Consider the following 18,692-nt stretch of genomic DNA (forward strand, 5'->3'; position numbering starts at 1 on the left):
ACAGTTCCACACTCTAAGTTTTTTGACTTATAGTTTTTAAAACCTGCAAGTTAATCTGCATGGAACCATACATGCCATTTCCTAGGGGCTGAGGCAGTTTTGGGAGCCCATCAATGTATATATTTTTAGAGGGGCGGACCTCCTCAATGTTTAGAAGATGTTTGGCTACACCCCCTGGCTCCTCGTGACATTGTGTGTGCAACCTCAGGATGTTGGGCCCCCTCAATCAACATGGATTAGCCGTTGCTAACCTGTTGCCCTCCAATTTATTTGGTCTACAGCTCCCAACCATCCCAGCTGTGCTGGCTGGGGCTGAAACATCTGGAGATTAACAATTGGTGAAGGCTGGCATGAAGCAATGGTCTTTCTTCATTGAAGACTTCTTGTTTGAGAGGCAGTCTCCCTTTGAGATATGGTCTTTTAAGAATTACAAGTCCTAAAGTTCATGCCGATATTTTCTGTGCCCATGCTAGAGTCAACAGGAAAGTCAGTTGGCTGCAGGAGAGGGAACAAGCACACATCTCAGTTGCTGAATTCACAGGCCCTCGTAAGATGTGAGTAAATAGACTATCCTTAATGTACAAGTTTATGAGGTATTTATACCAGTGAGATTTTATGTTTAACATTATTTCAGAATTCTGGCCATTTTTCGAGCAGTGATCAGTTTCTTGAAACAACAATTCTTGTTTAATATGAAGGTGCATGCATCATACTTTGTTCCCAAAATAATGTGTATATCAAGAGTAGCATTAAAAGTGCCTCTTTGCATGGCATAAAAGTGCCCTTTGAGTTCAACCACCCACGAAAAGTGGTCTTTAAAAAATGGTCTGTGCCACCTCCTGGCTCAGGCATCCTTGCCCCTAAAGCTACCCCATCCAAAGTTATCTCCCTGGCTGGACTGATGATGGTGGTCTTAGATTTCCCCAAGGCTTTGAAAGCTAGGGAGTTTCAGCATTCATGCTGTCTCAAACAGCTACGGGCTGTTATGACAGCCATAGGGCTACCCCATATATATGAGAGTCAACACACCAGTTACAACAGTCAGCCAACCACATATTATAAGGGAGCAATGCAATACTCAAAAAAACTGTTGTAAAGCAAACCAGCGTATATGAGGCAAGCATAAATTTATATCAAATCAAAAGTCTGGTCAACAGTGAGACTGCTCCTGGCTGAGCCAGCCTAAGCCTGGCAGAGAGAAATCAAGTCTTTAAAATAGGGTCTGAGTTACATCACCCTTTGGGTCTGTCTGTAGTGTAGCGGCAAAGTTAGAAGAGGGCAAAGACCCATCATGGCAGTCAGACACCAGACCTCCGCACAGCTGTGCCCTCTTCTAAGATTATTCAATAAAACTGAGCTTTCCGTCTCTTTGTTTGGAGTTCTGTTGAGCAATGGGTGCAGGATGACGTACGTCGTTTTGAGATTCAGCAAGAAGACAATGACAGGGAGAGCAAAAGGTTTAGCGGCTGCATTTGCAGAGAATAAATTATAGCGTGTGCACTCGGAGCAGAAGGGGATGGGGGGGGTTTTGGGTGGGTGGGTTGCAGAGCAAAGTAAAGCATTTTTCAAGGGTTTCAACAATGCAGCTTTAGGATAGTGGCTGTTTCGCTTCCAGTATTTTCCCTGCCAATTTTTCTTCTAAAGTCATTCCGAAGTCAGCAAGCAAAGTGGTCATTACTCCAAGCTGGGGGGTAGGGGGCAACTCAGTGGCGTAGCGTGCAGTGCAATGCAGGAGGGGGGGGGCCGGCCGCACCGGGCGCAACATCTGGGGGGGGGGGCGCTCACACTCGCAGCTCTCTGCCCCTACCTGGCTCACTCACTCTCTCTCACTGCAGTGCTGGCTGTGCGAATCCGATCCGAGCCGCCGGGTCGCCGCCCACTGTGGAGGGGAGGGTGCCAGGCGTGCGGTGCGGTGCGGAGAGAGAGCGAGGGACTATCTGGGGGAGGGACAGTGCAGCGGGGGGGGGGCGCAAATTACTTGCCTTGCCCCGGGTTAGGGGGCAAAAATTACTTGCCTTGCCCCGGGTGCTGACAACCCACGCTACGCCACTGGGGCAACTTGTGGCCTTTAAAAAGTTGTTGGACTAAAGTTCCCAGGATCCCACACCCTTTGTGATGCTGGCTGAGACCCATTGCAGAGGGAGTCCCGCATTGCCACCCCTGCTTTTATCAGTGGTTTCTTTGCGAAAGCAAAAATCGTACAAGACTCGAGAGCACCCTTTGCAACCTGCGCTCTGCGTTACACAGTTAACATTAAAACCGAATGCCAAATTAGCAATCATTTTCTCATCTAGCGAGGTGAGGATTAGTCAGAGAGGCAAATCACGCAGAGTGGCCTCCGAATCTGACCTTTCGTGGAAGTCGTTCCGTTTATCTTCATTAGATCTAACCTTTCAAAAGCAAATCTTCATTATAGGCTACACTTCTGAAGGCAGCTTTGTGAACGGAGATGGCTACGGAGATGTCTGGGCTTTAGCAGGCAATCCTATGCAGTGGCGTAGCGTGGGTTGTCAGCACCCGGGGCAAGGCAAGTAATTTGCGCACCCTAACCCGTGGATTTGCGCCCCCTAACCCTAACCCCCAGATGTTGCGCCCGGTGCGGCCGGCCCCCCCCTGCACCCCCCACGCTACGCCACTGATCCTATGGCAAGATCCGCTGGGATGGGCAGCTTAGGATGCAGCGGATCTCTGGATCCACTGGCTGATTCCCCACCCGTGGTTCAGCCAAAGATAACACCAGCATAACTTATTCATCCTGGCATCTGGCTGAGCTGAGTCCAGTCTAATTCCCCCAAAAGGGGTAATCCAGAAGTGTGGCAGGTGCGAGACCAAAGAGGGGGAACTTAGGCTGTATCCTAAGTCTGTTCGGTTCAGTCACATGACCTGGCAACCTGGCATAGTACACTATGGCAAAGGCTGGTTTTCCATCTTCCAAGCTTAGGCAGAGAAGCAGCCCCTGCTGCTGAACAGAGCTTAAATCTGGTGTAGCTTTACCCCGTCTTAATTTACACCAGCTTGCTTCACATCAGCTTCTTGTGTGTAGAATTGTTCCCTAAGAGCGTGTACTGCTGAACATCTCAGCTGAGAGTGAAGGCTCTCCTATTTCTGCCAGTGTTTGCCGGGGTTCCTGACCTGAATGTATTCTGTGTTACTTATTCAAGTCTGCTGGGGTTTCTGTGATGGGTTTTTTATTATTTGATGTAATACAGCTGAAGTTACATTTGATGCCACAATATATTTAATCCTATTTGATTCCTGAGTGAAGCAAGCAATACCTAAGCAAATCAACATGTTTTAATATGCTTCAGTTCAATGCGCTTGATGTGAACTGCTGCCCAAAGAGACTCATTATTCCCACTAGAATAAAGTTTCTTTCTTTGAGATGACATTAATAAGCAAGTCGTGACTCTGGATAGAAATTTCTTTGTCTATTAATAACTTTGAAAGTTTCATCCACTTAGACCGGCTCTGTGACATTTAATATCTATCCCTCCTAAAGGTGATATTTGACAAAGAGAAACCCAAGTCATAAAGTTACTGCTTTGAACGTCTTAGAAATCTCTGCTAAGATAAGGTAAGGTAAGGTAAGGTGAATCTCTATGCGTTCCTGGGTTAGAATCTCTTTTCTCCTGTGGCCACCACAGAACCTTTGTAGAGCAGGTATGAGTAGTTTTATGTGCTCTGGGTTTCTTTGTTTATTTTTCTTTGATATGCAAAGTCTTAATAAACTGTTAGGGAGGGGGGGGGAGAGAGAGAGAGAGATAGAGAGAGAGAGAGAGAGAGAGAGAGAGAGAGAGAGAGAGAGAGAGAGCTACGTCTTCTAGGGTCTGGAAGGAGAGCTTTTTAAAACACACACACACACAAAACTTACACAGCACTATCCCAAAGAGATCCTACTGAGTTCAAAGAGGCTTTGAAGTACCTGAATACAGTTGTACCTTGGTTCTTGAATGGAATCCATTCTGGAAGTCTGTTCAACTTCCGAAAACGTTCGAAAACCAAGGCGCAGCTTCTGATTGGCTGCAGGAGCTTCCTGCACTCAATCAGAAGCCGCGTCAGATGTTCGGCTTCCAAAGAACATTCACAAACTGGAACACTCACTTCCGGGTTTGCGGCATTCGGGAGCCAAAATGTTTGAGTCACAAGGCATTCCAGAACCAAGGTGCAACTGTATAGGATTGTAGCCTTAGTAAGTCAGTTGCCTATTTAGTTTAACACTGAACTGAATAGGCAACTGACTTATACAAATTCAGACATCAGTCTGTGCTGGCTCCTTGGGGACAGGTTGGGATAAAAGAAAAAGTAATCAAGGGTATGAAGCCATGAATTACATTTGAAGAGGAGGAGGCTGGAATCTTGACCGACTAGAGAGGTAAAAGAAAAACGGTAGGAATAAAGCCAGAATGTGATGTTGCTGTTGTTAGATCTATTTCCTGCCCTTCACCAGAAGGTCCCAGGGTGCTTTATAGCAACGTAAAATGCACAATTAAAAAAGAAAAAAGAAAAGCAACTGGAATGGGTCCTAAAAATATGTCTCTTGTGTCAAGGTAAAGGTAAAGGGGCCCCTGAGCATTAGGTCCAGTCGTGATCGATTCTGGGGTTGCGGCGCTTATCTCGCTTTATTGGCCGAGGGAGCCGGTGTACAGCTTCCGGGTCATGTGGCCAGCATGACTAAGCCGATTCTGGCGAACCAGACCAGCACACAGAAATGCCGTTTACCTTCCCGCCAGAGCGGTCCCTATTTATCTACTTGCACTTCATGCTTTCGAACTGCTAGGTTGGCAGGAGCAGGGGCCGAGAAATGGGAGCTCACCCCGTCACGGGGATTCGAACCGCCAACCTTCTGATCGGCAAGTCCTAGGCTCTGTGGTTTAATCCACAGCACCACCTGTGTGTGTCTGCAGCATAAGATGAAAATATTACAATGGAGGTACCAAAGGAGGTGGTTTCCAAATAGCCATAGGACTATTAGCCACTTGAGAACTGCTGCGCGAGCATCTTTCCTGTGGCACCAAGCAATTTGCACTGAGCCTGCTGCTGAAACAGAGCTTTCCCCCTCCATTTTAGCAGCAGTTTCAATGCAAACCACTTGGGGATATCGGAGGAAGACATGTTCCCCCTGCCCATCAAGTGGGAGCATGTATTGCTCTGGCAAAGGAAGATCAGGAGCTCACTTTAAGTTCCCGCTTGTTCCTTTGCCGTCATGTTGGGTTGGTACCAGACTAGAAGTCTCATATGACATCAGGTGAGGGACAGGGGGCAGTGGTTTAGAGAAAATTACCTCATGGGGCAAATGGGGCAACCTCTGCTATATCCCCTCAGCCAGCAGAAGTTGAGGACAGGATTGTACCCCTAGATTGCAGCCTGACATTCCTGGGAGTGTGTCTCATTGTACACATGTTAAATGTATACTGTTAATGGTTGTACTGTGGGAAATGGAAAGCATAAATAGCATTTCGAAGCACAATTTGAGGCGAAATAGAACCTGTAATTCTAGGTCTCAAGACCAATGGGTGTTGTTTTTTTAAGTGCCTTTCTTACTATGTTGGATTAAAAAGAAAGAAAGAAAGACAATTTATTCCTATAAACCTTTCTGCGCTGGTATTGACAGGGGCAGCATGAAAATTCTGTGAGAACGAAACAAATATTTGTCGGATGGCTTAGCGTTGGATTTTCCCAACACTCTTAATCAGATGAATTGACTACATGTGGCTGAATACATTCAATACTGCAAATGCTCCTGTGATCCAGAGACTCTTTTTCCATTATGTTGGGAACAAATTATGGTGTGAACTTTCAATCCTGGTTCGTCCGTGGATGTGAAATCGTTGAAGTAATGTAAGAAGAGCTTTATATTAAATCAGGCACTGGGGGATATAATAATCTCCCTCCAAAGGCTCAGATCGTTAACAGAGTTAGCAAATAATCTGTACTTCCCTGCGGCTGAGAAATATATCTGTAAGCCAGAGATAAGAAAACAGATGAAGAAAGGAGAGACAGAGAAAACCGGCCCATCAATTGATGGATATTGTTCATAAACCACCATGAATAACACAGGTGCCAGGCACAGTTTATGGCACTCATAAACAAGAAGAGCCCCCAAATCAGTGAAAAATTGCCCAAACTTTATTGATTACAGTGCCTTGGGGTTTGGCGTGGCAGAAGGCAAGGATCTGCCCACCTGTGATGGCCTGGGACTCGGGCTCGGAACCAGAGGAGTCTCAGTCTGCACCGGATCCTTTGCCTCAGGCATCATCTGAACCAAGTCTGGGGCCTGATCCTGAAGAGTCCCAGTCTGCACAGGTGCCCCTGCAACAAACACCAGCTGGACGGAGTCAGGGGCCTGAGCCTGCCCTGGCTCCAGATGCGGGGATTACCTCGTTGCCTTCAGCTGGGCCATCACTTACAGCTGCTCCGCTACCAGTTGGGTCAGGAGAGGCTGAGGCAGCCTCTGGGTCTAGTAACCCACTGACATCTCCCGAGCTGCAGAGACTAAAGTCTGAGAGAAGGAGAGACCTGAGTACTCGCAGGAGGAGTGCTCGCCTTTGGGCAAAACAGGGAGGTGAGTCGCCGGGGGATCAGGACCGGCTGTTACCCCGACAAAGATAAAAGGCTGTCGGACCCCGCCCCAGGTTGGAGCAAAATTGCTATATGCCAGACCCTGCCTGAGATCCTGTACCTGTCCTTGCCTGGCGGAGGTCTACCCCTGGAGGAAGGAGGGACAAGAAACAGTGCCATCGGCTCTGCTTTAGACTGGCCAGCTCCCTCAAACCTCCTCTCCCTCAATTGTCATCTGGCAGCAGCCATTTCATTAGGCTGCCTCAGTGGGAGAGTTTTCTTTTCCTCAGCCCTCCTTGCCCTCTTTCCTTGTGTGTTGTATTTCTGTTTGTTAGCTTTTTTTTATTACAATATAAGCCTGCGAATAGGGAGTATCTTGCTTTTGATTTCATGTAAGCCTGTCTGGGCTTACATATCATATCCCAGTGTACACATCAGCATATCTATAAATACATCAGAGAAATCTGCATTCCAAATGTGACATCCCTGCCTGAGGGCCTGATCCATTCCCCAGTCTCTGAACTTCCTGTTCCTTTGCTCTGTTTTCTCATGAACAGGGTACTGACTTTGATGAAGACGAAATCTCTGAAATCTTCCTTTTGCTTTCAAAAGCCTGCTTATGGTGGTGAAGCTTGGGCTCTCTGAAGGACTTCCAGAGAATTGAGGGATCACAACTGTGGGTGTGAGAAGGCAGCCATTTCCGTTCTGACACAGGCAGCCCTGTTTCAGTTCTACTATTCAATGAGAAGTGGGCAATGAATACTGTAAACAAACAGAATGGTATAAAATCCTTAAAATAATCAAAACAATTAGGCCACGTGACACGTCAAACTTTTCTTACAGAGAAGCTGTTGCTTATAACAAAACCTTTTTTAAAAAAACAAAAGTGCCATTCCTCTCTCCCCTCAGTGTCCCAACCACGCACTTTACTGTGTCGGATGCGGCTGATGTTGCTCCCGAAGGCTTCAGCGAGGAGAAGCTGAGTGCTGAACTGACATCCGTCATTGTGACAATGACGAGTCTGAAGAAGCTGGTCTGAAGGAAAGCTCTGCAAGATCTTTCTGACCTCCTGCAGAAGATGCAGGAATGTGTGAGTTCTTGAAGGGAATCATTGCAACCATGCAGGGATGTCAAAACCTTCAGGCTGCCCCTACCGGGCCCACCCCGCAAGGTGCCCAAGGGACAATCAGGTATCGAAGCACGTAAGTGATCTAGAGAACAGCGTTGGGTATAGTACAGTGTTTCCTTGCAGTTGGCCTGGATCCGCTGAGAGGTGCCAATGGCAAGCCTTGTTTTCGGCTGCACTCAAGAGTTCCCAGCTGGGAAGAGGGTTGTTGCACCCGGGTCCTGCTTGCAGGCTACTCCTAGGCATCTAGTCAGATCGCGGTGAGAGCAGAAGTGAAGACCAGCCTCTGGACTGAGCCAACAGGGTTCTTTTAGGCTGCTGTCTACACAGCTCAGGTGCAAGCTATCTGAAAGAGTGTATTCCCCAGTCTGCTCCAATGGCGTCAATGAAGCCTTGAAGCCGAATCGCTGCCTTGGGTCTTGCTGGAACCCACCTCTCTTCCCTCAGGGCTCAGGAGGGAGACCCTTTGTGAGGGCAATGGGCCCATTGAGGCAGGTTCAATGAACACACACACACCCAATCCTATAGTGTAACGTGGTTGCAACTGAGCCCCTCAGGTGAGCCTGTGCATTTGCCTGGCACTGCCTGTGGGGCCCAGAGAAGCCCCCCAGGGGGATCTGAGAGGGGCTTGAGCCCCACAGCCCCCCTGAAGTTGAGCACAAAGGGCTACAGGGTCAGTTGCTGCATCTCTGTCCAAGTACTTCTGTGGGTGGGGAAGGTCTGCTTGGCCCCAGCAGGAGAGGACTTGGCTGTGGACATATCTCAGGCCTTTCCTTGGGCATTGTGAAGTGCGCCACATCCCTTCCATTGGGTGTCTTGCCTTTTTGAGTTTCCATACCTGAGGACAGGACTTGTCTCACCTTTAAAAATAATAATCAGTCAGGTGCTTTAGGAGACAACATCTGTCTGGAAAGCAGGATAATAATAATAATAATAATAATAATAATAATAATAATAATAAATGGTACATTTAAAAGACTATATATACCACCACCCTTGAATTGCATGGAATTAACATTGTTCTAACAACTAGGCTACACTGACTCTCCTAGAACCTTGGCATGATGGCCGTGCATTCCATATCATTAATAGCTGTTGCCTAGCAACGGAGCTTGTGACCGTTTGAACTGAGGTCCCTGCATCCTCAGCATCTCGAGGTTGGCTCTAGTGACCTTTGCTTGGCTCAGATGGTAACTATACGGGAAATCTTCTGACAGTACTCATTGCCCTAGGGTTAGTAGCTGTTGGACGGGGTGTTCCATTGTTTAGGATCCTCATTGAATTAAAAAGAAATAGCAGCAAAACAGTGTACTTGTGTAGTTAGATAAATTAATCACACCAATGCTCTTTGGAGATTAAAGATTGAGGAATTGATTTACCTGCAGAAAATGGTCTGATTCCAGTCTGTCCTTGGAATTTTCCGTGCAGAGTTGTTCATTAAATCACATCTGAATATTTGCAACCTGTTGTATGTCTAAGGGGATAGTTTTCCATTCAAAAGCTGCTTATCTTCAGAAACAGGGCATCAACCTCCAACAGAAAGGTTCATTGTACAGGCAGCTTCCATGTAGAATTGTCCATTGAATCTATCATATTTTTAATCTGTTATAAATGTTAAATGAAATTATACTGGTAGCCAGAAACATCTTTGAAACCTAAAGAACTTTGAAACCTAAAGAACAATTAATCCAATTTGTTTGTTTGCAAAAATGTCTAAATATCACCATGTCATGGTGGTGAACTGCATAGAATCAACAGCAAAATTACTTGCCATAAATAGAGGACAGAATGTAAAGCAATGGATCAGGTTAACTTAGCTGAATCTGGAACTCTTCAGAACAAAAGGGGAAGGGGATATTTCATCCAGAAGGGTGTTAATTTAATTACAGTGGATTCTGTCCACAGAGGATTTAGCTTATTCAAGCCCTTAGACTAGGGAGAGTGAGAAAAATTGCAGGGAGAAAATACAAATAACCAGACTATGGAATTTCTCCAACTTTATCTCAGAGGACTCTGGCAACTAAGCTGGAAGCCAGATAAGATGAACCACAAAAGTCATTATATCAACAAAGCTGGAGATTAAAATTGACATAAACAATCAGAATCATTTTCAGAAAATAATATATTGTTTACATTTTCTCTTTCCGCCCCCTCCTTCTTGGGGGGAAATGGAGTCATCCCATTAAGTATTTGACACTTTGCAGTGCTTGTTATGCTACTCCTTTCATGGTTTTTTATCTAGGAGGAGATGAGGAAACAATCCGTGTGGATGCGGAATAACCTTGTGTAATGTGACAATTGTTTCTTCCAAGCGTATTTTAATTAGAAATATAATCCAAACTAAACACAGATTAAAAACCATGCTCCACAACTATCAGGATTCATATACTCCCATTTTACCCTAACCTTGATAATATGTTTTCTGTACATCGGGGGGGGGGGTGTGCATTTTAAAAGGCTTTAATCTGTAGGGAAGGACAATTCATTCTTAGCTGATTTATGCAACTGTGACTGGTCTGTTGCCCCTGTCCAAGGTGCTGCCCCTGTGGTTGGCTTGTTCAACAATGTAATTAAAATGGTTTCTGCTCTACTAGCTTCCAGAAGAGGTGCTGGGGCACACCATAGCATCAAAGACAAACATTTAAAGCCTGTAGTCAACTTTATGTTCGCCCAAGGGATTGTGTGCATGCTGTAAGTGTCTTATTTGTTTTTTCCCGAGCAAGAGATCTCCAGCACTGTTCAGTTTCTAAGGGCAGAGCAAGATGTGATGCGGATAACAAGTCAACACTGAAAATAGCAAACCCATGTCCAGTTCCACTTTCTCTCCCTCTAATGTTTAGTAAGAGTAATGAGTGCCATGTAGCAATGGAGGAGACAATCAGTTCAGTACACAGTAAAAGCTAAATCTATCAAATTTGCTATTTCCAACATGATTCGTGAACAGGAACAAAGCTATCCTTTGACACTTGCATTTATTCTACTTTTGAAAATTGCGCATAAAAATGAAGCTATTGGTGAATGTAACATTTTAAAAGGCATTTTAAAAGGCATTAGTCACAACTGCATATAAAAATGAGTTTAAAAGGAGAAATTCACACTGAAATGACGATTAGCATACCAGGATTTTTTAAAAAATGCAAATGGCTGCAAAATGTGGAGAACTGAATGGATGATTGGAAAAATGAGAAACGGAGAGGACCAGAATGGACAGATCCAGATCTAGCGCCATGATATTGCAGCTTTTGGGAGTTTGTGACCAAGAGCCCGCGAGCAGGCCTCACAAACAGGGGCATTTGCAAGGATTGCTGGATGGGGCTTGTCTTGCTATGCTGCCTAGTAGTTAGAGCAAGCAAGGAGTTCTTTTGGATCTCAGCAGATGGAGGATTAGCAGACAGTTAGATGAAGAAGAAAATGGTTTATTGACTGACAACAACAACAACAACATATTATTTATACCCTGACCATCTGGCTGGGTTTCCACAGCCACTCTGGGTGGCTCCCAACAGATTAAAATCAGAATCAAACAATAAAAACTTCCCTAAACAGAGCTGCCTTCAGATATCTTCTAAAAGTCAGATAGTTGTTTATTTCCTTGACATCTGGTGGGAGGGCGTTCCACAGGGTGGGCGTCACTACCGAGAAAACCCTCTGCCTGGTTCCCTGCAACCTCACTTCTCGCAGTGAGGGGACCGCCAGAAGGCCCTCGGAGCTGGACCTCAGTGTCCTGGCTGAACGAAGGGGGTGGAGACGCTCCTTCAGGTATACTTAGACAATAAGACAGAAGAATCAGTCTAGCAGTTATATCTCATACTAACAAGTGGCGCTTAAGATACAAGATCAAAAGGGTATTAGGGAGATAATTGCAAAGGCCAAGTTCATGGATTCCACTGCTGCGGAGTCCCCAGGAGCAGCAGAGCCTTCGCTCAGTTGATGGGACCAACGTCCAATGTTTATTGGTAGAACTTGGACATGAAGACCAACTCAGCTTCTGAAGTTAGGAGTTTATATAGCCCTCGCAAAGGCATGATGCCAGGCTATGCAGGCGTTCTACATTATGTGAACCTTCCTCCCAACTTGGGAGTGAACGCATGGGCCGGCCTTATCTCTGACCAATTAGGGTTCATGACATCAGCTGTCCCTCGGGTTGAGCCAAGTACAGTTCATGCAGGGCTGGATTTAGGTTTGATGAGGCCCTAAGCTACTGAAGGTAATGGGGCCCTTTATATAGCAGGCGGGGCCCATTACTTACATCAAAGGAGCCTACACATCACAAAACACTGTTGCTGTATGTAGGTTTTATTTTATTAGTTTTTTATCTTATATTTTGGAAATGTACATCTGGGTTGTTGTTTTTCCTTTGAATTTTTTGGGGGCTCCCAAGAGAGTGAGGCCCTAAGCTATAGCTTGTTTAGCTTATACGTAAATCCGGCACTGAGTTCACATCTCGGGCATGTTAACTTGTCAAACTAGACAGGCCAAATTCTCATTAAGTAACAAAGTGATCGCCAAGCCCTTATCATATATAGTTCTAATTATATTGACAAATATATAGCGGCATCTAGCACCAGTTCCTCATTGTAAGTTGGCTATATGACAAGGCCCTCATTATTTGGATAAATATATAAAGATTTAAAGCTATATTAAACGTTGAAACCAGGAAGCATCCCCTACTGCCCATATCTGGTCTGGCAATACAAGGGTGTCTGTTGGCTCCTAACCTGCTCCAACAGCCCAGATCTGGGGTTAGGATTGCAGCCTTGATTTCTCCCTCTCCTTTCCTGAAACCTCCAGTTGAGATAATGCTCAAACATACTTTCTGAGCAGCAGTTGCACTTGCTTCAAAATAAGGCTCTTTTGTATCAATGTCTGTGCCACGTCACAGAGAGCACTTGGTTGCTGAGTGAATTGTCATATTTGAACAAAGCATAAATCAAAGGAGGGGAGGGAATGACGAGAACCTCAAATCTTGCTTTTCATTCTTTGTGTGAGTTCAGAAAATATGTGTCTGTCACATTGTCGCAGCTGAAACTATCTCAGATATCCTGTAATTAAAGGCATCGTATCATGGTGACCCAGCTTAGCTGAGTCATAGTTTGGGGGATCCAAAATGTTCTTTTATAGATTTAATAGGAACACTCCTTGTGCTTTTCCAGGGCTAGACGCTTGCTTTGAAAATAATTGTGGTGCTCATTACAGTACATGTTCCTTCAACCACTTACAGGCCTGTTAATTCCAGCTTTAATTGGTCATAAAGCATTTTATTTTATAGGCGTCAAAATTTGTGAGAGGCAGAAAAAGAACACCGTTGCAGAAATTATTGTGATGGGGGAGTAAAGGGCTCAGGATGAGTGACGTAGAAAAGCTGAAAAATAGCCAATATATTTCACATCTGGCAACACATGCACCCCTTTGGTTTCAGACAGTACATGGGTAGACGATTCTAAAAAGCCTGGGACACAAGTTTTCATGGCCCTCTTGGGGCCTTGGTGGCTCATTTACTAGAAGTAATGTATTTAGCATTAGCTCTACAATGTGTAAACAGTGGTACCTCGGGTTAAGAACTTAATTCGTTCTGGAGCTCCGTTCTTAACCTGAAACTGTTCTTAACCTTTAGCTAATGGGGCCTTCTGCTGCCGCCATGCGATTTCTGTTCTCATCCTGAAGCAAACTTCTTAACCCGAGGTACTATTTCTGGGTTAGCGGAGTCTGTAATCTGAAGCGTCTGTAACCCGAAGTGTCTGTAACCTGAGGTACCACTGTACTCGATTTTGGCTAAACCAAGTCTCGTAGAGCAAAATGTACCTCAGGAGGCTTAGTTTGGTCAGAATCGAGTACAGTGGTACCTCGGAAGTCGAACGGAATCCGTTCCGGTTGTCCATTCGACTTCTTAAACGTTCGGAAACCAAGCCATGAAAGTCCCATCGGACGTTCAGGTTCCAAAAAAACGTTCACATACCAGAACACTCACTTCTGGATTTGTGGCGTTCGGGGGCCAGAACGTATGACTCGCAAGGCATCTGGGATCCAAGGTACGACTGTATACACTTTCAGAGTGGTTTTTACATTGGATCTGTCCAGTTTTGTAGACGCTACATTTCCCTTACTCCCCTTGGCAGCATAGTGACAAGGAAGGGGCACTAAGCCCTCAGGCCTCTTAGAGTATTAAAAAGGACGTAGGACTTTAAGCCTTGACCAGGAATGCTACAAGCCCCACCCACCCCCATTTATGTCCTTTGCAGGGCCGCCCCAGGAGGTTTTGGCACCTGACACGTAGAGTAACATGACATCTCTCAGGACTGTGTGTCTGCCTGTCCCCTTCAGTCATCACATGCAGGTGCACCAGCACCAATGGGGCTAGCCTGGAGCATCACCAGTGTCAGGATGTTTGTGCCGTGACAAAGTGGGTTCTGGGGAGAGGGTACAGGACGGGTGCTCTCCACAATGTCTCTAGGCTGCTGCCCAGTTGCAAAGGGCAAAGTCCCTTCCTTCCTCTTGGTCTTTCCACTCAAAGTCTTTGCTCGCTTTTCCTTCAGCACCCTTCCAACAATGTGGCAGCTGCAGTGAGCAATGTTTTCCTCGGAGGCCAGATCTGACCCCTTAGGACTGCTGCTAAACATCTAGTTTGGAGCTAACCTGATCCAACATTTAATGCAGAGTGCCTTTATCCCTTCCTTTATTTATGTAATTTTAAAGATGCTTTTAAATGATTTGTTTGTTTGATTGATTTATATATCACCCTTCATTCAACAATCACAGGGCATCTGACAACATACATTTTAAGCTGTGTGACTTTAATTGCTCAATTCTGTGTTTAAGGTGTGCTTTAATTCTGTATTTCACCTTGAGCATCTTATGGAAACATGTTTAAGTAAATCAAGCAAGTAAATAAATACAAACGACATTTCTTATTGTCACAATCCAATATGAACACTTTCAGGGAAACGAAACATTGTTCATAACACCATATACAGCATAATTTACAGTCCCCTCCAAAAAATCCAATTTCAGTGAACCCAAAGGTTGCTAGTTCTATCTAACTTTAGCTAGATTGATGCCATTAAACGATGCCTCTTTAATATACATTTGAGCTCAGTGTGGAATAAAAACAGAGCCCTGTAACGCCCACTAGTATTTAATTAAAATTAGCAACATGGGTGTGAGGCACAAACCAGCTCCAGCTCTTGAACAAATGCAGTGTAATGGAGCAAGTCTAAGAACACGACTGTGTGCATTTTATATCTGCACAGTTACGTGCATTTATAAGGCAACTGTTTCTTTGCAATCCTCAGCATCCATTTATTGGTGTCTGGCGGTTCCAAAAATAAGTTGACATTGTTCCTTTAATTGCAGTCTGTCGGAACATTTCCAATCACCACCACTGCTTTGACATTGAAATAATTGCACTTGAAGCATAACAAGCAAGAAGGAGGAAAGATGCAACTAATAACTACAGTCGGAAGAGGTTCGTTGTTATGGATGTAGCCAAGACAGCCTTAAAAGTGGCAAGTGTGTGTCTGTGTGGTAGCTGAGCCACATCCACTCAGTATTTGCCAGAGAAATCGCAGAGCTCTCGCAAGCTGCAGCAGCACATGATCTCCTTGAAGGTTTTCCTCAGCTCTTGACTCCGGAATGCGTAGATAAGAGGGTCGATAATGGAGTTGCACATGATAAGGATGAGGTACAGGTTAAAGTGGGACATGAAACAGATGCAGTAAGGGTTGTGAGGGCAGGAGATGTAGAAGAGCAAGTGAAGGAAGAGCGGAGCCCAGCACACAACAAACACGCCAATCAAGATGGTCAAGGTGATGGCCCCCTTCATATTGGCGCCCTGGCGTATCGGGCCGCTGCCGGGGAGAATGGCAATCTTCTTAATGTGCAGCCGGGCCAGCAGGAACATGTGGACGTAGAGAGAAGCCATGAGGACCAGCATGGTGAAGAACATGGTGATGAGGCAAATGATGACGGCGCTGCTGTCGGAGTAAATGATGAACAGAATGCCTGAGATGGTGCAAGCAGCCCAGATGCAGCTGATGATGATGAACACACGCTTCACAGTCATGATGTTGTGATACTGGAGAGCGTAGAAGATGGTGAAATACCTGTCCACAGCAATGGAGAGCAGGCTGCAGATGGAGGCCAGCAAAGAGCTGCAGATGACCGAGTCAATGATGTTGTCGATGCTGACGGTGAAGCCTTGCGCGTCCGCGTCAGTGTTGTTCAGCAGGGTGATGACGATGGTCTCCGACCCGTTGGAGACACTCACCAGCATGTCGGCCACCGCCAAGCTGCAGATGAAGAAATACATTGGCGAATGCAAGTTCTTGTTCTTGGCGATGGCCACAATCACCAGCACGTTCTCCAGCAAGCTGACAAAGCCAAGCATGACGAACACTTCGGGCGAGACGAAAAGTTGCTCGTAGCAGCCTTCCGAAGAGTAAGCCTTCCCCAGGGATCGATTCATGCCTCCTCCGCCACGTAGTCCGTAACTGCGATTCCACAAGCCGAGAGGTTCGTGAACTCCATAGTGCTGTGTGAAGTTCATCTCACAAAGCGCCGGTCCCAAATCAGGGGGTGGCGTGCCAGTTTGCTGCTTGAAAATGAAATTCACCTGTCAGTGGTTCCCCCTCTTTGAATAGTTCTTTGGGGTTTTTCACTGGCTGGGGAGCTGCAGAACTGGTCGAAATGCCGTTTCCAAAGAGTGGGATGGTGTACAGCAGCAGGAAACCAGACTCTGATAGACAAGGTAAAGCTGCAGTGTTTTGCAATTATTGCTGGCTTATCCAACTCTGCAATCGCCTGTTGTACCCGCTGGGAACGATGTAGCTGAATGCTGCCTCCCTCTCAAGGAAGCCGGGAGCGTCAAGAATTACTTTTCTGTTGTTCTCTATAAAAGCACGAGGCTAGAGTGTGCTAGTCCCTGCTACTGAGAGAGAGAGATGCATCATTGAAAACCATAACTACTACTCAGCCTTCTGTGCAATGCCTGCCTGCCTGCTGCTGCTACTGCTTCTTATACTGTATTGGGGGGGAAAGGTAGTAAGAGACATGCCCCTCCTCGGATTTACTGATCAGCCAATAGAGAGAAAGGGATGTGTGCAGGCTGGACATGCTGAATACATTTCAGGATTTTACACAGCTCGGCAAAACAGCTTCTGATGTTGCGCTGCTCCCCAAAGCTACGGGAGACGCCAGAGAAGCACAGCAAATTTAATTTGCTGCCATAGATTTTTGTTGAGGTTTTATAACAGTATCAGCATCATTCTCCATGGGATGTGGAAATTAAATTCTAAGAATATACATGATGTTACAAGTTTGGGCTTTGTGTTATGATTATTCAATGATGATGCTGTTCTGTTTGAATTTACTTTGTTTTGATTGGGAATGCCAGGATCAAACAAAGCTTTTAGTGCAAGAAGTAATGACTCCGGAATACATCAGCCTTTGATTCTCCCCCCCCCTCCCCCCAATGTTCCCAGGGTTAGTTCAATTGTGCTGCGTTCAAGTACCTGTATTCAGAATTCTCTTTTCAAATATGCTATATAGCTCTGTTCACTCGCTGACAGTCCGCCGTGGTTCTCTGAAGAGTGGGAATGACAAACCGTTTAAGTAGGAGCTGTAGAGATGCCCTTAATGCTTTTCTTCTTCTTCTCCTTTTGCCTTGAGACATAATACCACCTTGGGGGGGGAAGGAACTAGAATCATGATGCTTGAAATAAGTGATCTGCATTATGGTCAAGTGAAATGTAGAACATAGTTGTATTCTGTATCGCAGAGGTTGGGAAGCTTTGTGGTTCTCCCAGTTGTTATGGAACTCCCATCAGCCCGAGCCAGCATGGACAATGGTTAAGGATGATGGGAAATGTTTCAACAGGAAGTGATCTGACTACGACAAGGGCCTGATGTCAGTATCCCCCACGTTGAAATCACCTTCTTCCTGCCCAGTTGAGAAAACAAGGTCCAGAGTGTGGCCTGCCACATGCGTTAGGCCAATGACATATCGGGACAGCCCCATGGTTGTCATGGCAGCCCTAAAGTCCTGAGCCACCCCAGAGCCAGTCGCCTTGGCATGGATGTTGAAGTCACCCAGAACCAGGAGTCTGGGAGTCCTCAACACCGCCGCTGAGACCAGCTCTGTCAGCCCAGGCAGGGAGACCGCTGGGCAGCGAGGCAGGACGTAAACCAGCAGAATCTCCCATTTGTCCAGTGCTAGGAACAGACACAGTGGGGACGCGGGTGGCGCTGTGGGTTAAAGCCTCAGCGCCTAGGGCTTGCTGATCGTAAGGTCGGCGGTTCGAATCCCCGTGGCGGGGTGCGCTCCCGCTGTTCGGTCCCAGCGCCTGCCAACCTAGCAGTTCGAAAGCACTCTCGGGTGCAAGTAGATAAATAGGGACCGCTTACTAGCGGGAAGGTAAACGGCGTTTCCGTGTACGGCTCTGGCTCGCCAGAGCAGCGATGTCACACTGGCCACGTGACCCGGAAGTGTCTTCGGACAGCGCTGGCCCCCGGCCTCTTTGAGTGAGATGGGCGCACAACCCTAGAGTCTGTCAAGACTGGCCCATATGGGCAGGGGTACCTTTACCTTTACCTTTAGGAACAGACACTGTGGATTCCTGTCACACACACCTGGACAGAGAGCCTGAGGAGAGAAGAGAGGGGAATCTCTTTAGACCACAGCAACACCCCCTCCCTGACCTCCAAGTCTGGCCTGATGCTGCACCGAGTACCCAAGTGGGCACAACTGGGTCAGACCAACTCCACCCTGCTCACCCACTCAGTGATACAGACCAGATTGGCCTCCTCATCCACAGTCAGATCATGGATGATGGAGGTCTTACTCAGTCGACCTAACATTCAGCAACAGCAGCCACAGACCCGAGGGCTGGCTGATAGGGCTGTGGGAAATTTTAGGGATGCGGGGGAGGATATATTGTCTAAGGTATCCTATCCCAACTTGTCTTTACAAGTTCAACAAAATCAGCAGAGTTAACATTCCCCCTTTTTAAACACA

The 18,692-nt window shown here is 46.3% G+C and overlaps 1 protein-coding gene and 1 long non-coding RNA gene across 2 annotated transcripts; one reads left to right on the forward strand and one right to left on the reverse strand.

The window, feature by feature from the left end:
* Window positions 1–8,701: 8,701 nt before the first annotated feature.
* On the forward strand, window positions 8,702–16,997 carry LOC310681718. Its single transcript, XR_014513546.1, has 2 exons — window positions 8,702–8,874; window positions 15,035–16,997. It is a non-coding gene; the product is annotated as an uncharacterized lncRNA (long non-coding RNA).
* MC4R (melanocortin 4 receptor) lies at window positions 14,488–17,903 on the reverse strand. The gene is made up of 2 exons (XM_083449605.1): window positions 17,191–17,903; window positions 14,488–16,607 (listed from the first exon to the last, which is right to left on the reverse strand). The coding sequence occupies exon 2, from the start codon at window positions 16,224–16,226 to the stop codon at window positions 15,225–15,227; it is 1,002 nt and encodes a 333-aa protein (XP_083305731.1). The 5' UTR covers window positions 16,227–16,607; window positions 17,191–17,903; the 3' UTR covers window positions 14,488–15,224.
* Window positions 17,904–18,692: the final 789 nt, after the last annotated feature.

This window comes from Podarcis tiliguerta (assembly GCF_965153285.1).
Source record: "Podarcis tiliguerta genome assembly, chromosome: 7".
NCBI lineage: Eukaryota > Metazoa > Chordata > Lepidosauria > Squamata > Lacertidae > Podarcis > Podarcis tiliguerta.